At 45.1% G+C, this 27,656-nt stretch overlaps 1 protein-coding gene across 9 annotated transcripts in view; it reads right to left on the bottom strand.

The window, feature by feature from the left end:
- The window catches only part of LOC148017831 (Pseudouridine synthase family protein), a 147,225-nt gene that overhangs the window by 84,504 nt on the left and 35,065 nt on the right, over positions 1 to 27,656 (bottom strand). For 8 of the 9 annotated variants that reach the window (XR_015687786.1, XR_015687787.1, XR_015687788.1 and 5 more), the window contains 2 exons: positions 8,400 to 8,490; positions 8,132 to 8,318 (listed from right to left, as the gene is read on the bottom strand). Coding sequence is in view for 6 of the 9 variants with exons in the window: in XM_087662316.1 (XP_087518442.1) it covers positions 8,132 to 8,318; positions 8,400 to 8,490 (278 nt within the window). In the remaining 3 variants the exon portion in view is untranslated. The remainder of the gene's footprint in view (positions 1 to 8,131; positions 8,319 to 8,399; positions 8,491 to 27,656) is intronic. The other variant, XM_087662320.1, reaches the window with a different exon arrangement.

Consider the following 27,656-nt stretch of genomic DNA (forward strand, 5'->3'; position numbering starts at 1 on the left):
GCTAGGTGGCTAAAAGAGGCCAATTTTAACGTACGAAATTGTACCATACGGTACCGTACGGATCGTACCGTACGGACTGTTCGGTACCACATACGGAGGCAACTATGATCAGCAATTAATCCAGGCCATCATTGACAACACATAAAAAGATGCCATTACTGATTAGTGTGTCCCATGTGAACACCAGGGCACATCATTGTTTGCATTATCAATATCTGACAAAAACCTGCAATCAACAGCATCTCCATGTCATCAACAATGGCACTAAGCTGAGAATCAAGGTGAAAATTTGAATAGACCAATCCTCATCAGCAGTCGTGTGCTTCACAAGCAACATTCATCAGCAATTTTTCCCATCAGAGCACAATCCACAGCGGCAGACCCAGCACTCCATGCTAACACTTCAAAGATCCCTCACTATGGTGGGAGTCAGGACAATCACAACAACAAGGTGGTTTGCCCCCAATATATCTAAGTATGATGTATTCAACCTCTACATCTAATTATGATGTATTCAACCTCCACAAAACATGATATCTTGTGATCTCTCATAGGCTTTTTCTTTCACTCAACTACAACCATAGGCTAGTGCAAGGTCTCTAGACTTCAAGCACAAAGTGATAGCAGAGGCCTTGTGGTTGGAACACTGCGAAGTTCACATCCAACAAATGGCCGCTCCAAATAATCATCCACGGTGGCAGGCCCAACAAAGCTCCAGCTCCACACGGTGACAGTCCAGCAACATTCATGGCTTCAACTCCCAGCCATCTCAGCAACACACCAACATTACTAGCGCAACTCCACAAACTCAGCTTCAGCATTTGTCATCAATTTGCAAGAAGCTTGCCCCATCAAGCACAATCAACAACACAATTATCAGGTATAGATAAGCTTTTAAGCTTATCTTGTTAAGGTTTTAAAACCCTAATGTTATCTTATCACGCCCCCCATTCACACCACATATTTAATCCCTTGTTTACACGCCCTTTCACACCTCCATTGCCACCTTTTGCATCCTCAGTAACTTATACACAATAATATAATGGGAATCTTTAAAGGAGGACTCACCAATACATAGCACTAGCAAGATTGATTGTTAGTATCACTATTCTTCTATGGGACTATCATTGATTCATTGAGGTATTCTCTCCACTTCCCGAGCCTTATCCACATCACAACCTTCTCTCTTATCTTATCCTTGCCAGAACACATCGTGCAACACATATGTTCCATCCTTGTATCCTCATTAAGTCCATTGTTCACTCTCTCTTGTCAACTAATGGACTACATAGAATATTCTTTGATGGACAACCCCAATACTCTACTAAATGAAGGCCCCTCACATCCATCTCTCTATCATGACTCTTCTATTTTGTGTTCTCATGCTCTCAACTCATCCATCCAAGCATGTTCTAGCTCTCTTGGTCACTCTCAATACTACAATGTTTGTCACCCCTATTAGTCTCTTCTTTTGCATCCTAAAATAGAGGACTCTATCTCAATTAGAACAACAATTGAAGAAGGGGACACCCTTCATACCCTAAATCTCAAGGCCCAAGAAGACATTGTCTGAGGCCTCTCTATTGGACTACATTCTTCCACACATTTGGATGGTACTGTAGTAGCAAGAAGATAGCAAAACCTTGTCACTCTCTCAATTGACAACGTGGAGGGAGGAAGAATGTTAAAAGATATCATTAACATTTTCCAGAGGGGGGGAATGTTAGAATCACTTAGAGAATATCTAGAAAAACACTATCTAGATATTTAGGAGAACTAGATAAGATGGATCTAGAACATGTAGAGAATAGTTTAGCAAGAGAACCTACCATATCCACAACTTTATTATATATATGTGTGTACTCTCACCTATTTCAATGCAAGTGTGAGCAATACAAGTGTGTGATTCATTCTTCATCTCATTGTCTCGTTGTCTCTCCCTCTTTCTCTCACAATCACTTTCACTATACATTGTTTTACATATTTTAGCCATCAGCCATCTTCCACTAGCTGTCTAGCCCTCAACAACTAATGCTACGTGGTCTACGATGTCGCCTAACCTCCCATTATTGCCGATGATCAACTGCCATCATCTTCATCACGCCATTTTTATGTTTTCAGCACTTTTCTTTATCAGCCTCTACTCCAATTCATGGTTACTACACTCGAGATCCATCTTCAGTGGACAATACACATCAACACCTCCCTCAACCTACTCCCATGAGAGCCACCACCTGTTGGATAGCTTTGCCCTTGAGCATCTTGTACATTCTTTCCTTCATTTATAGCATTCATTCATTCACTTCAGAGTTCTCTCTCTTCTCTATTTGTGTTTTGCATTTTGCATTTTGCATATCACTATTTGAAACCTTTTTTCTCAGACATGGTCATACTTCCTAAGTTTCCTCCATGCAAACCCTAGCATATCTTTACATGGTATTAGAGCCAGTGCTCTTGTAAAGAGTATCCTCCAGATATTGTAGAGGCTTGGTTCTATGCAAGGTACACCAATGACACATAACTGATTCATAATGTCTTTGGCACCTCCTTCTCGGGCTCCCACATTGTCTTATCAAGCTTCTCCATCATTGGAGGCCCTAAGGAAGCATTATGGACTTGACGAAGAAGAGGATACCCCACCTTCACCTTCACGTTTATTTTCTTCCCCTATTCTAGATTTCAGTCACTTGACAAAGGAGGAGTTTAAAGAGTACTTGCACATTACATATAGTCAAGCTTACACCCCTCCTATTAGCTTTGCTACTCCATCCGAACGAACCGGTTGGTAAGACTAATCACCTCTCCGATCATGGAGGACATATGACATTTGGGATGATTGATGACCCATCTTCTTCATCTCAGCCAAGCCCGATGTCAGGTTCGTACAATCCCTTTGAGTCGTATGAATCAAGATCCTCTTCTATTTCTCCTTTTGGTGTGCAGGATTCCAATCATTTTTAGTATGTAAACTTCAATAGAGCGGGCCCTCGAAGCAAACATCCTCCATAAAGTACATCTACATCTTCTGTTTCATTTGAGCATGTGAACCACTCTTCTCAAATCCCTTCCATCCCAACCTCTTCTAATCCACACATCACTTTCCTCTCTTCTTTATTCCAAAACCTTGGCTTGCACTCCACTTCTACATCCAAAACCCTAGGAATTTGATCCCCCATCTCAGCTCCTAGCATTTCTCTTTCTCCACACCATATACTACCTACCTGCACTTCACTACCTCTCTGCACCATGGTATGTTGTTAGAGGGAATACCACGCTTTAACACTATGCCTTCCATGTACTCACAAGTAAGCACTTCTCTGAAAACATGCTTAATTAAATAAAGAAACCTTATTATTTTCAAAAGAAACACGATCCTAGAGAGTTACTATGTCGCATATGCCAAACCCTAATTTGGGTTCTCCAAACTTTCTATAAATAGGCATTCAGCCCACCACTCTCCCTCAATCTGGTTTTTGCAGGTTTCAAGAGTCGTATCTCTGCTGCCCACATCCCGTTCGAGAGGACATCGCGGTTAGACCTTCCCCTTGTTGTATGCTTGGCGCACCTAATTCTAGCCTTCATCTCCACCTATGAGTTGTCGCCTGCATCCTAGAGGCGTCACCTGTATCTAGGAGCTGTCACCTAGTACCTTGGAGCTATCGCCTACAACCTGCACCTTGCGTTTGCTACTAATGTCATTAGCTGGACCTATTGTCATCAATCAGATGATGTCGCCATCATCCAAAATCTGTGTTTGCTGAGGTTCTCTCTTCTCTAGCTATCACCGAACCACATTAAAAGAGTCTAAACTCACTAATCATGAACTTCTGCAAGTAGGGAAGTCAACTAGAAAAAAGGAAGCACATCGGTTATGGCTGAAGTTAATCTTGCTTTAATAAATTTTATTGCTAATGATGATGCAAAGCCGTCAAGTGCAAAGGAGACTTTGAAGATTCCACATTGGAAAAAGGCCATAGAGGCTAAAATAGCCTCTATTCATAAAAATAATACTTGGGAACTTGTTGATAAGCCTCTAGATGAAAAAGTCATTGGTGTTAAGTGGATCTTCAAGACTAAGTATAGGACAAACATAAAGCCATACTTGTGGTTGAAGGGTATGCACAAAAAGAAGGCATCGATTACGGAGAAACTTTCTCTCCTACAATGATATATAAAACCATAAGTTGTGTACTTGCTTTGTGTGCACAAAAAGGATGGCTGAATTATCAAATGGATTTAAAGTTGGCCTTCTTAAATGGAGATCTCTCCGAAGAGATCTATGTTGAACAAGCACCAAGCTTTCTAGAACCTGGAAAAGAAGACAAAGTGTGTTTGTTGAAGAAAGATCTATATGGGCTAAAACAAGTTCCAAGGGCTTGATATGATAAAATTCAAAAGTTTTTCATTGATTATGGGTTTTATAGCTTTCCGACCAACTCAAATTTGTATGTATTACTTGTTGAAAGATTTGCGGCTGTTCTAGTGATGATCTTCTTCACTATTATCCGGGGATAGAAATGTGACCTTTCAAGGATTATATTTTTATCTGACAATTCATATATTTGAAGCAGCTTCTTGTCAAATACAGAATGGAGAATTGTTAACCTGTTGCATGTCCCCTTGTGCCACATTCCAAATCAAGCAAAAACGACAAGTCTCAAAATTTGAAGATTCAACGAAGTATAGGCAACTTATTGGCTCTATTTGGTACCTGACTCACTCTAGACCGGATCTTTTCTATTCAATTAGCACTTTAAGCCAGATTTCTAATAATCCTCATGTAACACATTGGCATGAATGCTCGAGGATTCTGAAATATGCTGCAGGCACAGCTAACTATGGCATTACTTATTCTTGTGATGATCAAATCTTTGGATATACCGATGCTGATCGTGCTGAAAATATAAATGATAGAATATCAGTTTCAAGAGTTTGTTTCATGTTTGGTAGTGGGCCTGTGTCTTGGCTTAGCAAGAAACAACTTTCATGTTCAGGTTCTTCCCCTGAAGCAGAATATAAAGCCTATTATTCTACAACATCTGAAGCCCGTTCCTAAGTTGTTGAAAGACATCCATGTTGATCAAAATTTGCCCATGATTATCTTCTCAAATGGTCAAAGTGCTACTGCTCTTGCAAAGAATCTCATGCATCATACTAAGGCAAAGCACATTGATGTTGCCTACCATTTGACTCGAGAGCAAGTACATCTGGAGTAATCAATTTGTAATTTTGCACTTCTAAAGACAATCTTGCTGATGTGTTTTACCAAAGCCTTGAATGGGAGACAATTAAAGGGCATTATTAAAGCATAGGGTAGGATCCTTCCAATTAGATCTAAAGAGGAGGTGTTGGAGTGTCAACTCGAATTTGAGGACCCTAGATATAGATTCTCACAAAATAAACTCTCTATTCCTTTTATGGAAACTTAAAACACCCTATATAGCATAAACAAAAATTAGATTTTTGCTGCTGACATGGAAGTGCCACATGGCACTGCCAAGTGCAGGTTACCAAACACATGCTTATGTGAAACAAAACATATAGATATACCTGGCTGAGTTGTTCTACTTATAGAGCCTCCTCTATGGTCATATTGGTACCAATCTAAGTTTCCCCAATGACTCACAATCGGTTCCTGCCCAAGGTGCAACATAGAGCCATCCTGTATTTTGTGATCATGTAATCTTCTACTTTTTTCATAATTAATACAATTACCTTTTACGGAAAATGAAAAAAAAAGGAGTGAATGTGGGTTCATGCAAACCAAATGGATCATATGAACATGCCATCAAGCCTTGTAGAGATGAAAGCATTGGACGGCAAGTCATTGTGGAGATGGTTTGTTCTCCCCCAACTGAGAGATGGCCATCGTTTGCAACTGGTTGCCACAACTGAGCACTCCATGTTTACCCTAACCCATACATCCTCCTGTTCCTCTACACCATTTTTTACTTCTCAAGGCATTAAATCTCATATTCTTTGAGTCCATAAAATTTTGATCTTCTACCTCAAGTCCTAGTTCAGATCCATGTCTTATCAACAAATTATGGTTTTAGCATTTTTTGCAAAGTTTGGTCTCTACTCTCAATATTTGGTCTCTCAGAGGTTTGTCTTCTTTTTTCCTCAAAATTTCTCTCTTTTTTAATAGTTATCCTTAGAGCTTCCTCAAAAGGTTCCAGGTTCTTTGATTTCCAACTTAGTCCTGACCTCTCCCTAAAACTTATCTACAAAGCATTTGACCTTTAACATTTCGGGTGCTCTCTCTCCAATTCAAAGGGATCCATTCCAATGGTCCCAAATTTAGGTGAGTTCTATGGGCAATAATTATAAGTTGTGATCATCTTTTCTTCAACAAAAAACTGATAGTGGCTACTCGTACATTGACAGGGGACTCTAGCATTGGAGGCTCGTGCAATGGGTGCATGGGAGGGTACTACTTCTTTATGGGGCTGCCATTGAAAAATCCTATGCTCTCACCTTCCACGGTTTCGAGTTCTACATTGCCAGTTCGGCTAATGACCCGAACTTTGGAAGCTCCTAACCCCCTAAACTTCATTTTCTGTTTATGTCCCTTGACTGAGTACAGTAGTACTAAGTCGCCCTGTTCAAAGTCTCACTCCTTGACATGCTTGTCAAACCAGCTTTTGCGTCTTGCCTTCTCGCATATTAGCACATGGGTGCCTAGAAGCCAAGTTTCCAATAAGCGTTCGAGCTCAACAAGGCATTCCATCCATGCCTCCTTCCCATCCCATCTCTCTTGAAGGGTTATCCTCAAGCTAGGGACGAAGAACTCTAATGGAAAAATTGCCTCAGTTCTATAGGTCAACCTAAATGGAGTCTGACACACTGCCGTTTTATAAGTTGTACGGTAGGCCCACAAGGCCACTATCAACTTGTTATCCCAGTTACTGCACGAAGCAGAGACTACCTTACATTCACCAAGATTTTATTTGTGGATTCAGCTTAGCCATTTGCCGAAGGGTAATAAGGCGAAGATTTCCAATGGATGATTAGGAAGGTGGATAGGAGATGAGCTATCACATCATTGATGAACGTATGTCTTGGTCACTAACAAGTTCGATGGGGCAGCCGAATCGTGAGATCACTTGCTTCCATAAGAACTTGGCAGTGGTTCTAGCATCATTTTTTCTTGTAGCACATGCTTCTACCCATTTCACCAGATAATCGGTGGCGACAATGATGTACTTAGCTTGTGAATACTGTACCGCGGGACTAATGGGTCCAATAAAGTCAATCCCCCATTTCTCGAAGGGTTGTCGTACAATGACTGAGGTTAGCTCCATGTGATCCTTATGAATAGGGACCTTCTAAAAAAGGAAAATGAAGTTGGGAAGGGTTCGGCCTCAAGGATTTCTACTTTTGTTAGATGTATTCCAAAAACTCTCAATCCATCATCTTTGTAATGAATGACAAATAAGAAGGGAGAGGAATGTCAAATTGCAAATCAATGCAGGAATATAGATGCTAGTGGTCATGATGCAGGGCTTTGAGACATTGAAAAAGTGCACACTTCTGGAGGATTAAGCATATACATACCTCTAGAGACAGTGCAGCAACTCAACACTCATCAACAATTAGACCTGTGCAAACAGATGCAGCACAGATGCGAGGGAAGAGGGTGACAACTGCCAGCAGGCCAGCATGGACAGAGGTAGAAAAAGGAAATGCATATAATGGCAGCAAGCCTATTGGTGGAGATGCTTAGGCCTACCTTTTCAAACCCTGTTTATGTTTTTGACCTGAGTATATGTGCCTTTGAAGCTCAGGAGTCAGTAGTCCACGGTCTGCCTCCCCTCCCCCTCCTCCAAACCATACTCTCTGCTATTTACCTTAAAAAAGTAATGTGCTTTCTCAAATTGACAATTACTTGCATAATAATTTTGTTTATAATTCAAGAAAAGATTACCATGCTGCCTAGTACCTCTAAATTGAATATGCTAACCTGTTATACACCAATATTTATTCAGGAAGACCAAAGAAGCCATAAGAATGAACATTTGATGATACACTACCAATTACAACTTCTATGGAAAGAAATCATCACTAGTCTGGCAAAGAGGGATATCATCAGCAATCCCTACCTATCTTAGCCATTGATCAGCTAAAGTACCTGATGTTCCTCTTCCAAGCCGATGAACTGGCGAGGGCTGGGAAGGTCCCAGCCTGCCTGATCCCTCTGAGTTTGTGCCACCTGCATCTGGCTCCACTGATCTCCATCTCAATTGAGTAAGGACTGTCCGCTGCTGGAAGAGACCCCCTGGGAGAACTTGTAGGCCCGATGGTTTATTCAATGCCAGCTGGTATTAACAAATAACATACAGGTTAAAATTGAAGATTCTAAACCAGTCAGCACAATCATAACACAGGTTTTCATTTACCAGGTATTCATCTTCATAGAGAACTTGTAATTGCCAAGGAGCAGATGGTTCTGGCCATGGTAGCCTATGGTACGTAACAAAATTTCCAAGTCTGCAGATTAAGATAAGCCTTCATTTATTGATACAGAGCATTAGAGCATATGACTGTAAAAGAAGCATCAGTTTTTATAAGTGCCATGATCAATCCGAGCCTGAAACAGGTCAAATGAACCAGTTTGTACTTATGTTAGTTATACATATCTGCTGCAGCTCCAAACTGTTCAGACAACAGTTGTCGAGCTAAAACACGCTTTTCAGCTGATTAGCATTCTTAAACAACCCCAAAACACACTTAATTAATGAAAAACCCTAAAAAGGGGAGCAGTTCGAGAGAGTTTCAGTGGTCCCCCAAAAACCCTAATTTTTGGGGCACCCTTCAACATCTATAAATAGACAGGCTGCCCTCATTCAGCCAATCCCTTGTGCGCAGGTTTCTCACTCCACGTGCAGATTTCAGCCATCAGCCTCCTCCCATGTGGCTGTCCAACTCTCGTGACTGCTGCCACTCCACCCGTGCTTGTTTCTGCTGCTGGCGCCTTCATCCATGCTGACATCAACTGCTGGCGACATCATCATCTACTGCAATCTGATCATCTAGTCATCGCCAGCCACATCAAACATTGTTTCAGCCTGCATTTGCACCTGTGCAGCCTAGGTGTCAATTGTTCATCATCCTACGGCATATTCAAATCTGTGTTTTGATGTCTGGAACAACCGCCAGCCATCACACACACTCCTATTGTTTGAGTTTGCTGATCAGCATCTACTGTCACTTGGGTTTACAACATCTACCTCCTCATACACTCTATCTGGTGGTCACAAACTTGGGATCCGTCTCCGGTGGACGTCACACTCCGACATTGCTCAACCCTTGAGCACACTATACACTCTTACATTCATTTACAGCATTCATTCACTTCAGAGTTGTGTTCTCTCTCACCCTTCTTCTGTTTGAGTTTTGAGTTTTACGTTTAGGTTTTGAGTTTTGCTTTCTCTGTCCGTGTCTATCTCTTTGTGTTTCTGTTGTGATCGTACACTCTATGTTTCCTCAGTTCAACCCTAGCAGTTTTCTTCACATGACAAGACCGTGGAGTAAGACAACTGTTGAGCTAAAACACACTTTTCATAGATGTGATAGCCAGAGCGCTGTATGCCTGGCTAAAAATGCCATGTTTCATGCACGTACCAAACATATTGATGTTCGGTATCATTTTATCTGACAAGTTCTGGATGATGGTCTAGTCACCGTGACCAAGATCAAATCACAAGATAACCCTACAAATGTTCTCACTAAAAGTCTTGCAAAGGCTCCACATGAGCATTGTATTAGACTTGTGGGAGTTGGTTAAAGGTTCGTTTAGGACCTTTAAGTGGGAGGTTGTTGGGTGTAAAGGCCCTTCACACACTCTCCCGTTTATATATTACTACACATGTGAACCCACCCTAACGGGTGTAAGTGTACCATACCCCAACTATAAATATATTCTTTCATTCTTTGTGTACCACACTGGTACACACCCATCCGACGACTCACTCTCTATCCCTAGCAAACACTGTTCAGCTCTGAGTCCTTGAACCCCTCGATTACTGTGCCTACTCTCAGCTCTCTTTCTCGATCTGCTTCCGCTTTGACTCAGCACTTATAGTAGGTTGACAGTGGTCAGACTATTGGGGACCAAGGGTGGCTGCTCAATCATAGTGCACTTACACGTTGTGTAGTACCTTGCAGGCACACTCTCAATGGTAGTCATGGGGGGGTCTTCTCAGGATAGTGCAGCTCATTATTCAATCATGAAAATGTTTAAGTGTTTGTCCTTTTACTAGGGGAGGTGACTCCAAAGCATACATATTCCCTCACATGCTCCACTGCATCCCCTCTGAATGTGAAATGATGCATGGATCCGGTTGCCCATGCTGCCAAGGTATTGAATACAATTACTTAGGTTTTCCTAAGGTTCACTATGAGGTCTTTGTCCCCCAAAGACTTGCATAACTAAGAAGGTAGTACTAACTCTCAACTCTTGTGGCAACTCTCTGGAAAATTGTAAATGCGGCCACTGAAAACATCTCAATCGACACAGTTTTAACAGTCATCACAGGCTTCTTACACATCAGTTCTGACGGGTCGCTCGTCACAGGCAGGCAGGTTACGCGTCCAGCACACAGGTCGTTCGTCATAGGCAGGCAGGTTACGTCACAGGCAAACAGGTTGTGTTAACATGGCTCACAGTCTGAGTCAGCTCCGTTGTCACCGCAGATCAACAGAGGCTGTGCAGGGCAGCAACAACACTGGTATGACAGGTGACAGATGATTGATATTGCACAGGCCAGTTGCATCAGCAATTCAGTCAGTTGGCACGTGTTTTGTCAGGCTTGACTTTTGACTTGTCAAGCAGAAGCAGGGGGCCTGCTTCCCAACTCTCCCAGGACATACTATTTCCCCACACCTAAAACCTGCCATGGACACATCATCAGCCTCCTCATCCACACTCACGCCTTGGTACGATTCCTCGCACCAGGCAACCTCCATCATCCCCTTCCCCTGCATGACCTCAATAGGCAGAACACCAGCAAAATCCGGTGCCAACAGACCAAGAAGTGCCCACATCACAAACACATAGAGCTAGCGTATCACCCCAAATTGCAGCCGCCCTTCATCATCCCAAGGGGTTCCATTGCAACCCCCCACACATGCTCAGCCAATGCCTTCCCATCATTCCCCTTCACTCTGAACACAGAGATAGCACTTAGGGACAAAGTGACAGCCCTAGAAGCATCATCTTCGGCCTATAGAATGGTTGAAGATCACCCATCTGTTCACAATCTTAGGGATTCCATCCAATTAGCTCTTATCTGCACCCCAGCCTGGATCCTGCAAGTAGTGCCCTTGGGAAAGGGGTTCTTCAAAGTCTAGTTCAATTCAATTGAGCATATGGAGGCAGCACTTGCTACCAGCCCACTTGATGTCAAGATCTCAACGGCATACTTTGACGGATGGATCAAGGATCATGACTACTTGTCGCTTGGAGATGGCACTACCATCACCATCTCTTTTCATGGCCTCAATAAGCTTTCCGAGATTGGAAGTGTTTCCGGCCATGTTATACTACAGAGGGATAGGACTTTTGCCAATGCAGTCTCGAAAGGCCCACACAGATACCATCCATCCGAGTAATAGTACCCACAGAGTCTACACACTCCCTTCCATAGTGTTTATCATACGCGCATGATTCAGTTTGCAAACATCTAAAAAACGTATGATATGAGGAGTATGAAATAGTATTTCAGACATGACCAACTTTTGGGGAAAAAAACAGGTAGATAAAAGCAAAAAACATGACGTTCCAGCCAAAAGGTGGTCAGCTGACACGGAGCACAAAAAAACATTGTGATATCAGCAAGAAAGGTGGCATCTCACTGTCGCCTACCTTCTCTCTACCCCAGATCATGGAGAAACATCTTCTTGGACTACGCACATGGTCTACTCAGCCTTCAGCATTGACAGGACTGCTTCAAAGTTAAATAGTATGCTTTTTCTTCCTGTTTTTTCCCCATCTCTCACCTTCACATGTGCTGTAACTGCTTTTGACTGTCTGAAATTTCAGATTGAGTCTCTCTCTCTCTTTTTTTTTTTGTGAAAGCATAAATTAATATTGGAATATTTACATCCGGCCTTCAGGTCAACCAAACAGAAAGGATACAAGTCTCACATTTTTTACATCAGACCATCAAGTTAGCAAAGAAAAAAACATAGATACAACTAAAAGTCTACCACAACTCTAACACAGAAATGTCACTCAGGAAGGACAGCTGGAGTGAAGCAAACAATATCCAGCCAAGGAGCAAAAATGTCAAGAAGAACCAGATCAGTTGAGACCATAGAGGAGATTTGCCATAACACTAAACCACGAACACGGGCCACATGACCATGGATACCCGATACTGATTCAAAAATGAAGGCATTCCGAGTACGCCAAATATGCCACAGGGCTGTCCATCTAAGGAAATGGAAAAGGCAGGAATAATCTGAATGCAAAGAAGACGAGGAAATCATCTTTCCCATAATCCACGAACGAATTGATATCTGGTGCTAAGTTGCCATGGACCACTCACGGGAAACAAAACTCCAAATTTGTCTAGCAACAAGGCAAGAGACAAAAAGATGAAGCACTGTTTCATCACATGTAGTACAGAACACACAACAACCAGCAGAGATCTTGCGGGCATGCAGCACATCGCCAGTTGGAAGACCCCCAATAAGTAGCCTCCACATGAACACTTTACCCTGATACGGAACCTTAGACTTCCAAAGCCGGATGAATCTTTCCTACCACTTCTTTTTGCTATCCCGAGTATGCCATACTTTATTAGCCTTTTCCGTGACCCATCTCTTGGCATCCACCATTTGATGATAAATCTGGTTAGCTGACCTTTTTAAATCATCAAGAATCACAAACCCTTTTCCGTGACCCATCTCTTGGCATCCACCATTTGATGATAAATCTGGTTAGCTGACCTTTTTAAATCATCAAGAATCACAAACTTCCAATCAAGCCAAGGAGAGGACAGCTATAATACTGGCAAAGGGGAGAACCTCAAAAGCCTATCCTATATAGAAGACCAAATGTCGATAACCGCAAGGTACACGAAAGTGCTAACGGATATGCCGAAAGGAATAAAGACGAGCCTGTCCAGGATTGACACCATCAAGGAGTGTCTGCAACCCCAAACAAGCCATCCGATTAAACTTATCTATGTGCAAATCTTTATGAGGCCAATCCAACAACCTAGAAGTAGCTAGCACTTCACCTTCCAACGAATTCTCCTCCTTACGAGAATCAGGAGGGTGCCAAACTGCAAAACGTAACATCGCCTGCCAAGAGGCGATCAAATGAGAAAGGAGAAAAGATTGAGAGACCTTTACGGGTCTTGTGAAATTAAGCACATGCCACCAAGAAGCATGAATAACCATGCTGCCATGAGAGATTCCAGTCCTTTCTATGAAAAATTTTGCAATATCTGACCAGGGATGACTCTTTGTACATAATGTCTGCAAAAGTGCTAGCCTCAAGGCTGCTATATGCAAGTTAGCATCCAACAAAGCTGCTCCCCCCATCCTTTTAGGAGTAGTAATATGCTGCCACGAAATCCACACCTGGCCCAAGCAATTCCCTTTCTTTTTCCACAACATGAATCGGATAGATTGAACCAATTCCACAAGAGACTTCTTGGTCCAAGGAAGAAAAGGCAACAAAAACAAGATCATGCTGATCATGATGCATTGAACAACCTTAAGTCGCACATCAAGAGGCCAATCTTGAGACTTCAAATACATGAACCGATCATGAATAAAGGGATGACATCCAATCCAGCAATGTATGGGGAGCTACATCCACACCAATAGGATAGTCCGAATGTCTGGTTATGTCTCCCTTAGAAATCACAATTCCATGCCATCCCAAGGCCTACAAATCATTCTTTGTGCAAGAAAGCAGTGTAGATTTCTAAGTGTTAATATGAAGTCTTGATGCGATAGAAAAAATATTCCATTCAACCATTGCTCGATTGACATTTGAGCGATCAGCCTTAAGAAACATAAGGAATCATTTGCCAAAGATTGCCCCAAAAGTTGGGCCCCACTAGAAAGAGTCAGACCAACAATCTCCCCTTGATCAACCAACTTGTCCAACAATGAAAGCATCAGGTGAGTGACTAAAGTGAACAGCAAAGGGTTGAGAGGGCAGCTTTGTCAAAGAGACCGGGACAATGCAATTTCATCCGTGATCCCTCCATTACGTGCGATGCGGACAACAGCACCTTGACTAATAGTATCCACAAGAGAAATCATGAGGCCCAAATCCCATGGTGGTCATTCGCTACCGCAAAAAAGACCAACTAACATAATCAAATACCTTTTCAATATCAAGCTAAAGCATAACCACTTGCTAGGTTGAAGCTTTAGCATAGTCATTCCCCAGTTGAACATTCAAAATATTGTGCATTATATTCTGGCCCTTAATGAAACCATATTGGCGAGGATGAATCAACTACGGAAATACTTTCTACAACCTATTGGCAATGATTTTAGAAAAGATTTTATATAAAGAACCCATAACGGAAATGGGTCTCCATTGTTTCAAGGAGGATGGAGAGGGAACCTTGGGCAATAACCGAATGATAGCAATCCTCTAGTCTGAAGGGCAATAACCGAATGATAGCAATCCTCTAGTCTAAAGGCATCTCACCAAAATTCCACACTTGCTAACACAGACGAGACAATGGGTCCTTAAGTTGCTCCACATGGGCTGAAAACAGTTCATTAGGAAGCCCATCCCAGCCAGGGCTTTTCCTTCGAGGCAAATGAGACAGCATCTCTTCCACTTCCTCCTCCGAAATATTGGCCTCCATCAAATCAACCCATTCTGGCTTAGCCTAATTACCAACCAAATTGCAAATATATATGCGAGAAGAAAGAACCGCATCTGAAAGAGTCTCCTATGGGCCCAACCACGATTTATAAAAGTTAACGGAAATCTGAATGATGGAAGCAGGTTCGGTCACCATAACACCTTGCTTATCCATCAAGCGCACAATATTTTCACGAGCTTATTTCTGATGCAATCGAGCAAAAAATTTATGGAATTAACAGTTATTGTTGTGTAAAGCTTCCGCTCTAGCTAGTAATTTGTATTTAGCATATTCCACTTCCTGTAAAGATTGAACTCTGCCTTTCAACCATTGAATGCATGTGACCAAGTCATTATTAAAGTCCCCCAACTGACACAGACAACGAGTGGGTCAACAATGCTTGCGCATGCTGCAATTCAATGCGTAAAGAGGAAGCATACTGAATATCATACTGTCAGGATAACGATCGAGCATTATCCCTAAATACAACCCAAGCTTGCATCCCTTTAGTGAGGACCCTGGAGCTAAAAGAAGTAATCAATTCCTGAATATATTCCAAAAATTGATTTTGCAGCAAAAATGACTCATTGAAACGAAGAGGCAAATGGGTAAGGAGGGCCTTAAAGGTATGGACAAGTCTATGATTCACCTCCAAGACCAAAGGATAGTGATCTGACAAAACATGCTGTCTCTCAACCAACATATCAATAACTTTAGGAAGAAAAGAATCACTCTGGCAAATATAGATCCGATCTAGTCGAGCCCAAGTATTTGGATGCTGAAGAGAGCAATAAGTATATCCAGCCTGAGAAGGATGCAACCAAGACCACAAGTCCTATTTCAAGGATACAGCTGCCAAAGCATCCCATGCTTGTCGTTTGGGACCATCCACGACCGAGTGCTGTGAAGTTGCCTAATCCATAAACACACATGCATTGAAGTCACCCATAACAAAGCATGGACAAGCCAGGCAGTGCAAATCATCCAAGAGTTGACGACGTTCTCGAACAGTAGAAGGAGCATACACCCCCACTAGCCACAAAACCTCTCCCTCATATAGGATTTCCAGAATCATAAATCTACCGCAATGGTCCTGAGAAACCAAAGATGGTTGCAGGGATGATTTGACGGCCAACATAACTCCAGATTTAAGTGGAATATGTCCACTAAAAAAAACTGAATAATCCTTGTATACATAGGTAGATACTGCCAAAGCATGCTGTTTATGCTCCACAGCACAAAAAACATCCCAATTTCCAATTAACACTACTTTCCACAACCGATGCTACTTACTGGCCGAAGAAACACCTTCTGCATTCCATAAAGCAATTTTCATGATAACACAGAGAAAGAAAACTACTGAACCACCCCTTTCCCTTTCCCTTCACTTCGGATCACATCTACCAGATTTGCTCTCTGCAAACTAGCAATTGAATCATGGGAAGGAAACTATTGTTGCTGAGAACGGTAATCATCACAAGGGAGCACTAGCCTCCCTCGCGGATCAAGGCGCAAAGCAGAATCAGAAGCCCTTTTATCCTCCACAGCGACTACAAGAGAACGCGAGGGTTGAGGTTTCATGTAGAAACCCCTACCTCTACATTGAAAAGTCTGAGTAATAGGCAACGGAGATGGGTGGGCAGGAGACAAACGAGGCTCCTATTTGGCATTGCATCCAGGGTTGTCAGGTTTGAAAGGTGCGATACAGTATGGTATGATAAAATACGGTACTAATTGGTACCTTATGATTTTATAAGGTGCAGTACGATATTAGTACGAAAAACAAAAAACAAAAACTTGGTTATTTTGGATTATAGATAATAGAACACATGTTTACAGCTAAAACAGCAATGTCACTTGAGTTAATAGGATAAATACATGAGGATAGCAAGGAAAAACCTCATGCAAAACATGTGCAATGCGCTACTAGAAGACAGATGGGAGTGTATATGTAATACATCAAACTTCAAAGAACAAAGTAAAGTTTAGGGTGGATGGACAAACAGGCTCTTCATTCTTTTGTGTATGTATGTGTGTGTGTGTGTGTGTGTGTGTGTGTGTGACCAGAGAGAGAGATAGAGGCTTGGCAATCAATTTGGAGAGAGAGAGAGAGTGTGTGTGTGTGTCTGTGTGAGAGAGACTTGGAATTATGATAATAAACATAAGGCATAGGAGTTGGAAGATATTGTATGGTCTAGTCTTCAGAGGCCAAAAATAGCCTGTTTTTTTGTACGAAATGGTACAGATACGTACCGTACGGTACGGTAAGAACCGTACAAAATGAACTAGTCCGTACGTAGTACGAATGCAACTATGATTGCGTCTAACCACAGTGACCCAAGAATTATCCTGCAGAGGCAAATTCTGACCAACCGAAAGCGATGCAAGCTCTATACCAATTTGAGACACATTCTTCTTTCCATCATCATGTCCATGTTGGACAAGCGGCTCATGATCCGCTTCTGGCTGCTGAACCACTTGTTGGGGATGATGCTCATGCATATCCATGTTAGGAAAACCATTGAACTCTGCAAAACATCCGGGCTTCTATCGCGTTCAAAAATGAAATGGCCCAATTGGCCACATTGTAAAACAGTAACCAGCAAATGTTCCCCATTTCAGCTTGTAAACCAACATTTGCAATCTCGGAACCTCGAACCAGACTTTCCAAGGCAAGGTTTCCCTGTATCCCAAAGCATGCAAGCCCGATTCCTGGTGCCAGAGGCCAACCAAGGCTCCACCAATACTTCACCAAGAGTTCTCAATACCAAAGGTAGAAGTCTCCAAAGATGTGCAACCACCTCAACCCAAGTAGGGCATGCCTGCCTAAGTACTTCCTTAAATTCTGCCATAGGTCTCCAAGGGACCATATGTACTAATTGACCATCCATAAACAAAGGGAAATGTTGCATAATAAAAGCACACACTTCCGAGGAGTGAAAAGGGACTTCAAAGAACCCCTTCGGTCCATCATAAATCTCTTCAACAAGCAAGCCCTGCACTTGTACTGAAGCATCATCTTGACCCATCTCAGCACTAACAAGCATAGACTGCAACCAGGCACGAATTCTAGTGATCAAAGGAGTCCTTCCTGTGAAGTAGAAGATGGTTGCCCTCTCATGGAAAGCAGCAATCTGAAGTAAAACCAGATCTGTACCCATGACAGCTACCACATGTTGCCCTTCCAGTAAAGAACTCGCTTTACCCTCATTGTCCTGAGCATAATCCGACATCAGATTATTAGCAGTAGCCAGCATAAACTAAAAAGGCCCATCAGGCTGAGAAAATGAAGCATGAACATTTGGCTGAGGCAAATTTTGAGCACACAGGACCGGTTCATCAACCGACATTTTACAAAATTTACCCATCTCATCCCCGTCCATCAGCTGTCCAGAGTCTTTTGCTGACGAGTCACCATCTGATTTAACCGAATCTTTATCATCCCCATTCCCTATATGCTGGTCAAGAAAAGCCATATCAATACCATTTGACTCCTGCAATTTCTCCATAACCAGGACTCTTTAGGGCTGCCCAAGTCTGTCCTTCAATCTATCTTGAGGTTGTCGCCTGAATAGCACCCACCACCTGATCCCCGCCCACAGACAATTATTCTCCTACACCCACCTCCTGTCTGTACTGCACCCGCTAGCTGGTTCACTCCCCGCGTCTTCTTGATGAAATCGTAGCCAGACTCGCAGCACATATAACTGTCCAGCTGAATAACAGCACGCACCCACAGCAGTGCGTCAGTGGTGATCCTTCTCTGTCTAATCGTGGCGATATCAGAACTGGTAAGGAGGAACGGACAGAGGGCTGCTACAAGATCGACGATCTTCTCTCTCTCTCACGTGCTGAACAAAGGGAGGAGAGTGTACACAGAGTGCAGGAGGAAACGTCGAGACAGCAGGGGCACAGATACAGCAGGGATGGGCAGGGAAGAGCGCAGCACCAGCCACATAGGCTAGGGTTGAGTGCCCCTCAGGCGGTGTGAAAGGGAGTAGGTTGACATCGATTCTTTCTCTCTCACCTTCACTCTCTCTAAAGACATTAATCTCTCTCTCTCTCTCTCTCTCTCTCTCTCTCTCTCTCTCTCTCTACAGGGGATTATTGCTCGGCTAGAGCTAGGTCCTCCATACCCACATGAGATTGTACCATTTGGAGCTCATTGTTACTAGATAGAGCTCTATATTTTACACATAGCCATAGTTAGTTTCCTTTCTTATTTTGCTTTGTGCTACATACATATTTTGCCCAGACAGTTGTACCATCATACACATGATTGTAACTCATGGTCTCATAGGTCATTTTGGCCTTTTGTAGACATTAATATATCATTTCATTTCTACCACACGAGATCGTGAGGGCAGAATTGGGAGCACCACCTATAGTGGCAGAGGCCCTATCCCAAACGGTGGCTTTCCTGCACAGGTTTTGGAGCAAACCACAACACAGATACTCCTACCTCGCACTAGAATCATCCAAGCAACTCGCATTGCAAGGGGACACTGAATGCTGGTACGCCCGTACTCAGGCCTGGCTGCAGCTGCATGGGCTACACATGGACCACCTCCCGCCCCTACAATATAGTCTGGACTGCCCCCATCTGAGGATTAGCTAGGAGGAGCTGAACCGCGTCATCAGGGCGAATATTATTCAGCTACACACACCCAGGACATGGGTGTTACCGGCTAAGGATCTGGGGAAGAAGATGGCCTTCTACCGAGAGCACCTCCTACACCTCACACCCAACGGCTTCATTATACGCCTGAGATACATGGATGTACACTTGTCCCATGAGGTCCGAAGTGCCATCGAGCAACTCCGTACGTCATCACACTAGCTACGGATCGAGACACGCAGATACAAAGCGGACTCTCTCCCCCCAGAGGACAGGATCTACCAACTCTGTCAGCTAGAGCCAGAGACAGAAGAACATTACATATGTAGACACCCAATGTACTACGAGATCAGAGGCTGCTTCCATTGTCTCTTCAAGAAGGGATTCGGACCACTCTCCCAAACACAAGACTTCCCAACCAGAAATGCCTCGAGCTCTTCCTCCTGGAGCTACGCCGACATAGAGACCACCTTCTACAGGTCTGGGACCAAACAGCCGAGAACACACGGCACGCACCCTCCAAGAGTTCTACACATCCTCGGCCACCGCCTCTACAACGAGGACTGCAGCCAACCGACCAGTGGCCCCACCTCGAGGAGTCACCTTGGATAGAGCTACTGAGAGAGGCAAAGCTCGCCGTCCACATCCAACAAGCCCACGCCCCCACAGGAGACATCATCTACAAATACAGGGGATACTACAACGCCACCGGGGAGCCATACCCCGCCACTTTAACCTCTCCATGCTAGAGAGGCCCATACGTGACATCTTAAGATAACCACATTCCATGAGCAATTCCACACTGCACTTGAAGTGCATCTAGATTTTCCGTCTACTTCACATAATCAGAATGAATTTGGTGTTCCTTTCACTTCATTATATGGTGTATCATCATCTTCACAGTTTCATTTCCAGTCTTTAAATTATAAAAATGAACAAAAAGAATCTGCATCTCATATACCTCACTTTCAAAACCCACCCATCCCACCATATTCTTCCGCTGCTTCACCACTTCCATTTACACCATTTACATTTCCATTTCAGACACCTCATGTCGCACTGCACATCACTCCGGAGGGTTATGGAAACATAGGCACATCCTTTAGGACCTCATCCTTCCCTCAGCCGGGTGGTGTTCCACCTACCTCATACACACTTTCGGGATCATTGCAGCCTGGGTATCCCACTCAGTCTCTCCTGAGTGTGGATCACTTGCCTCCACTGTTTGCCTCCATGGCATTGCCTAGTGGACCTTCTGGTGATAATGCTGTGTCCCAGCCTTACTTTGGGCAAGGCTACTGTATCCCAGTGTCAGAGTGCAGCGGTGCGGAAGCGTAGGACTGAGAGAGAGAGAACGCAGAGAGAGAAGGGAAAGAAAGAGACAGTGTACACTGAAGATCTGCTGTATAAAGAATGTTGAATACAAAGATATACACGGGCGCAGTGCGCTGGACTGCGTGTCTCCACCTCGACGATGCGACCTGCTGTCCACCTCAAACTCTGCTGCAGTCTGCACTGTCTGCTGTCTGAAATCTGCGAACAGAGACAGAGATCTGCACGGCACCGGTCTGTAATCTGCGACAGAGAATGATCGCTAGACTGCTGAAAACGTCAGCAATAAATAGGCGAAAATCTGCCTGGAATGGGGCGCCAAAATAGGGCGCAGCCTGATAAAAATCGGCTGCAGGCAGTCGGACTGCCACGTGGCAGTCCGACTGCACAGTCCGACTGTGCAGCTGGACTGTGCAGCTGCTGCCTGAAAACAGGCTATGATCTCTGACACCCCCTCTCAGAGCCTGGACAGGGCAGAAGCCTGAGGGATCTGGAATGTTGCCGAAGTAGAGCCTGAGGAAGCGCCTTCGTAAACAAATCCGCAAGATTATCCTCCGTCTTGCAATACTCCACAGTGATGGTCTCATCCAAAAGCTTTTCTCGGATGAAGTGGTACTGGATCTCAATGTGCTTCGTCCGGGCATGAAAAACAGGATTCCTCGCCAAGGCAATGCAACTCTCATTGTCACATCGCAGCAATGTAGGACGAGTCTGGGGGCACCCAAGCTCCTCCAACAGTCTCCGAAGCCACACAACCTCGCATGTGGTGGAAGACGCGGCCCGATACTCCGCCTCAGTAGACGAAAGGGCTACCGTGGGCTGCTTCTTGCTACTCCAAGAAATAACACCTGCACCCAAAGTAAAACAGTAACCTGTTGTAGACCGCCTGTGGTCCACGTCACCGGCCCAATCCGAGTCGCTCCAACCTGCAAGTACAAGATCTGACCCATCTGTCCCTGCGGGGTAATGAATCCCCAAATCAGACGTCCCCCTCAGATACCGAAGTATCCTCTGAGCAGCCTGCCAATGCACCGTCTTAGGTTCACTCATGAACCCTGCCAAGAGCCCAACAGCAAAACATAGATCAACCCTCGTGTTGAGAAGCCAAATCAAAGACCCGATCAACTGTCGATAGCGGGAAGCATCCGCCAAAGGAGAAGCTGAGTGGAAAGTGGCCTTCCAGTTCGGATCCATAGGAGTAGAGAGGGCCCGACAATCTTCCATCTCAAAAGACACCAAGAGCTCCTGGACATATCTCTGTTGGGAGAGAAAGATCCCCCTCTGAGACTCAAAAATCTCATGTCCTAAAAAGAAATGGAGTAGCCCCAAATCCGTCATCTCGAACGTCCGATGTAAAGCTGACTTTGTCTCCTGGACCTGCTGTGCATCATCACCTGTGACAATCAAATCATCAACATATAATACAAACAACACACAACCATCCTCGGAAGTGTGAACATACAGCTGCGGATCGGCCTTGGACCGCCGATATTCCAACTGAGTCTGGAGGAACGAATCAATCTTCTCGTTCCAAGCTCGCGGGGCCTGCTTGAGACCATACAGGGCCTTCTTCAACCTGTAGACTTTCCCGTCCGAAGAACCAAAGCCAGGAGGCTGCTCAACGTAGATCTCCTCCTTCAAATCACCATTCAGGAAGGCCGACTTCACATCCAGCTGATAAACAGGCCATCTCCTATGGCCAGCCAAAGCAAGAACAGCTCTAATGGTTGCCATACGAGCTGTAGGGGCAAAGGTGTCATGACAGTCAATCCCTGGACGCTGGGCAAAACCCTTAGCAACAACGCGAGCCTTGTGCTTATCCAAAGTACCATCACTGAGATATTTGGTCTTGAAGACCCACTTGACTCCAATCACCTTCTTCTTCGGGGGGCGTGGCACAAGTGACCAAGTGCCATTCCTCTCAATAGCCTCCAACTCAGCTTCCATAGCTTTCTTCCATGGGGCGGACTGTAAAGCCTCCTTCACGGAGGTGGGCTCTCGATCCTGCATAACTCGGGACATCAAACAATAATTGGAGCACACAAGCTCCGAAGAATGCGCCTGGTGCCTCCGTGACCGCCGCGGACCATCCTGCGGTCCCCACTCCTCAGGAACCCCCTCGATCCCTGAATCACGGAGTGTGTCACGGGCCCAGCGAGGAGGAGGCCGAACCTCCCCTCGTCGTTCTCCATCAGTAGAAGACTCTGGAATGTCCACCGGTGGTAACTCCTCAGAAGGATCCGGTGGAACAGTAGACTCTGTGTCAGAAACAGAATCATAATCAAACGGCACAGGCTCTAGTGGAACTGTAGAAGGAGCCAAACTCTCCCCTGGATCTCCAAGAACGGGATGCTCCTCACCCGTTGAAGAAGCCGGAACCTCCACAAACCGCACATCACGGCTAGTATATACATCCCGCTTGACGGGATCATACAGTCGGTAGCCTTGGGACTGGGAGCTGTAGCCAACAAATACCTGTTCGCGGGAAGCCGCTTCGAATTTGTCACGGTGAGCTTTGGGAATGTGAACATAGGCATCACACCCAAAGACCCGAAAGTAAGAAACATCTGGCTTCGACCCAAAATACGCCTCAAATGGAGTTATTCCTTCCACGGCCGAAGTAGGAGATCGATTAAGAATGTGGACTGCAGTAGCCACAGCCTCGGCCCACAGAACCTGGGGGGTCTGTCGGTGCTCCATCATGGTGCGCACCATCTTGATCACACTGCGGTTCTTCCGTTCGAGAATACCATTTTCTTGTGGAGTATTCGTATTGGCAAACTCCTGGTGAATTCCTCTATCTGCACAAAACCGAGCAAATTCATTAGAGACAAATTCACCTCCCTTGTCGGATCGCAAGGTCTTCAACTTCCGGCCTGATCGGTTCTCCTCAAAGAGAAGCCAATCCTTGAAGTGCGAGAAAGCTTCTGATTTTAGTGCCAAAAAATAGGCCCATGTCATCCTGCTATAGTCATCCACGATCAGCATGAAGTACGAGCTCCCACGCAGGGACTCATTCCTCATAGGGCCACATAGATCCGTAGATACTAACTCCATCGGTGAAGTAGACCGCCGCGAAGCGGTGTGGGGAATGGCATCTCTATGCTGCTTCCCCCGTATGCAGGAGACACATGGCTGTTGGCTCACCACTATATCCGGCAACCCTCGAACAAGCTGTCCCCGTGACGCCTTCCGAAGATAGTCATAGTTCAGGTGACCAAACCTAGCATGCCATAATTCAGACTGTGACTGTGAGGTAAGAAGAAGAGTAGAGAGGGCAGTAGAAGACTTCAGTTTGTAAATGCCGTTCTCCTCATATCCAGATGATAGAACCTTCCTCGATTCACGATCAAGGACTCGCACTGTAGAACTGTCAAACTCCACCAAAAGACCAAGAGAGCAAATCTTATGGACGGAAAGGAGATGGTACCCCAATCCTGGTACATGCAAAACCTCTGAGGTATGGGTGCCACCTCGTCCATCCGGAATAAGCTGCATCTTACCCCGACCTGCAATAGAAACTGAAGAGCTGTCTCCAATGAGTACCTGCCCACGCGAAGGTCGCAGCTGGGCAACACCATCTAATGAAGGAGTCATGTGCCGTGAGGCACCACTATCAATAATCCACTCTCGAGATTGGGAAGCCGCCATCGCAGCATCAGAAGCATTCGGTGAAGCGTCCTCAATGACAACTAGATGTAGAAATGCAGCTGATGAGGGTGCAGCCACTGCTCCAGAATCCTTGGTTTCCTTCTTCTTGGTGTCCTTCGAGTCTTTGTCAGGGCAATCCTTCTTCCAATGGCCAGTCTTTCCACAAATATGGCATGTGAAGTCTTTGTCCTTGTCCTTCTTGGATTTGTTATCCCCCTTCTTCTTCTTTGGGTCCTTCCCCTTCTTCTGAGAGGCTTGACCTGTCAACGCCTCCGTCTTGGAAGCATTCTGTCCCTTTAACTGTTCCTCTTGGTCCAAGACCATAGGAACCAGCTCCTCCCACCGAAGAGTAGACTCGCGCCCTGAAGCAATAAGGGCAGAGTAAAATGTACCGAATCGTGGCGGCAACTGGGACAAGAGTGTAATCGCCATGTCTTCGGAGGAGATCGGCTTCCCCGCATTCTGAACCTGCATCTGTAGCTGCCTTAGCTTGTTAATGTGTTCCCTTAGCGAAGAAGACTTATTGACGGACAAGGTCCGCATCTGTACCTCCAAAGAAACCCTCTTCATCAAGGTCATCCGATTGTACATTTGATCAAGCTCCAGCCATATCTCACGAGCCACCGTCAAGTGCTCGATGTGAGCGATCACGGCTGTAGTGCATGATAGAAAGAGAAAGGATCGAATCCTGGCATTCAGTTTGTCCCAATGAGATTGGGCCCTGGCCAACTCCGCACGAGCATCGGAAGAGAGTTTGGACTCATCTCTTACCGAAGGCCGGTCAATATCTTCCTGTACCAACTCCGCCAAATCATAGGACTCCAGAATGGCCAACATCATAACGCGCCAAATGCGGTAGTTGTCGCCGTCAAGCTTCTGATCTGTAGGAAGAGCCGGTAGGACAGGCACCTTCCGGTCCATAATCGCCTGGAACTCCAAGTCCATCTCTGTAGACATCTTCACCTGCAATGCCTTCTCAAACGCAAAAGCAGCCCCCTCGGACTGAGTAGACTCAGCCTGCTAAGGCTCTTCAGCGTCCCGAAGCTCCTTCAACCGCCGGAGGCGATGAAAAAGCAAAACCTGAACTTTTAGGTTGAAAACTCAAACTTTCTCCGCGTCAAACAGCAGTAAACAGCAGCAAATCCACCACCTGTACTCCTTTCCTGTGCGCCCACACTCGTTTCAGCCTTGTTCCAAGGCACAGCCCTCCTGTCTGCCCTTAAACGCAAAAAACGCAAATTTGTGTCACGATGGAAACTCCACTTCAGGTTGATTCTGCGCTCAGTCAGCCCTCAAACACTACTCTGATACCATGTCAGAGTGCAGCGGTGCGGAAGCGTAGGACTGAGAGAGAGAGAACGCAGAGAGAGAAGGGAGAGAAAGAGACAGTGTACACTGAAGATCTGCTGTATAAAGAATACTGAATACAAAGATATACACGGGCGCAGTGCGCTGGACTGCGTGTCTCCACCTCGACGATGCGACCTGCTGTCCACCTCGAAGTCTGCTGCAGTCTGCACTGTCTGCTGTCTGAAATCTGCGAACAGAGACAGAGATCTGCACGGCACCGGTCTGTAATCTGCGACAGAGAATGATCGCCAGACTGCTGAAAACGTCAGCAATAAATAGGCGAAAATCTGCCTGGAATGGGGCGCCAAAATAGAGCGCAGCCTGATAAAAATCGGCTGCAGGCAGTCGGACTGCCACGTGGCAGTCCGACTGCACAGTCCGACTGTGCAGCTGGACTGTGCAGCTGCTGCCTGAAAACAGGCTATGATCTCTGACACCCAGTGCCTCCACCTACACCGGCACCTTATGGAAACATTCATGTTCCAGTGCCTCCGTATCAATCGGCACTCATTGGACCCTCACAGCCTACTTTTGCCAACCCACCTCTTCCCCTTCCTTCTTACTCTTATCAGACACTCTCACCTCCACCATCTTTCCCACAATCATCTTACTCCACCCACCGGACATCTCATGGTTCTAGCTCATCTTCTGCCAAGAATGCATTTAATGACAAGACTCGTTTTAACGGGTCAAACTTTACTACTTGGTCGAATTTGATGAGACATGTCCTTGATTCACAGAACCTATGGGATCTAGTGCAGGGGTTGGAACCCCAACCCGATCCCGCATTTGTTCCATACGAGGTTGTCCACTCATGGAAGGCTAGGAATGCCTCCGCTATTGTTGAGCTAATACATGGCTTATTGCCACAGTTTCATTCTCAGCTTCAGTATTTTGACTTGGCGTCAGAGCCATGGGCACACTTGACTGACCGCTATGCGGCTCGAGATAGGAGCCGTCGTATTAATCTTGACCATGAGCTTCAGCTTTTCAAAATCACTGACCGGGATGACTTGAAAGTCAAGTTGGCTGAGTATCGGCATCTCCTCGCTGAATTCTCCACTACGGGGACTCCCAAGTCCTCTCACGATCAGGTCACATTGTTCCTAAATAAACTCCCCAAGAAATACTTCAATTTTGTGGAAGGAATAGTTTCAAAGCCTACGATGCCTACATTCTATGAATTTGAGTGTCAGCTGTTGCGTTAGTACGGTTGTTCGATCAGTTTCATATGAATTCCTCTTCAGAGTGGGCTCTTCTTGCTCATTCTCAGAAAGGGCAACAAGGGAAGGGCAAACCAAACCAAACCTCCACTCAAAATCAAAATCAAACTCAAAAGCTAAATCAATCTGGGGATTCTCAAGGAAACTCCCAGACACAACTCAAACCTGGGTGGCAGAATGTACCCAAAAAGAATAGTTATTGTCAACAATGTCAAAAGGCTGGCCATTTTGACGACGAGTGTCGATCAAAGGCACGAGGCACGGCACCAAAACCTAAGTCTCGAACCCCCACCCCTCAGTCGGGCCACCCCCAGCAAGGGAGGCAAGGTGATGGCAAGGGGCAGTTTAAAGGTCAGACTCACACTGCCGCCGCACAGTCATCTCAGTCGACAACGTTCTCAACTCCAAAGGGCTTGTCTAACTAGTCTGCAGACGCCCATATCGTCTCCATAGAGACATCAGATGTGAGTCTCGTCCACTTCTGTGAGTTGTCTCCCGACAAGGTTACTGCAGATGCCCACACGTCACAGCCGAGCACTTCAGCTCCAGTTTGGATTGTGAACAGTGGAGCTACACATCACATGACTCCTATAGAGGACATTTTCTGTATCCAAACCCCTACAGCCGGGCGGGTCC

Source organism: Lygodium microphyllum, chromosome 21, assembly GCF_053477565.2.
Source record: "Lygodium microphyllum isolate KBCC chromosome 21, Lygodium_microphyllum_v1.1.10, whole genome shotgun sequence".
Classification (NCBI taxonomy): Eukaryota; Viridiplantae; Streptophyta; class Polypodiopsida; order Schizaeales; family Lygodiaceae; genus Lygodium; species Lygodium microphyllum.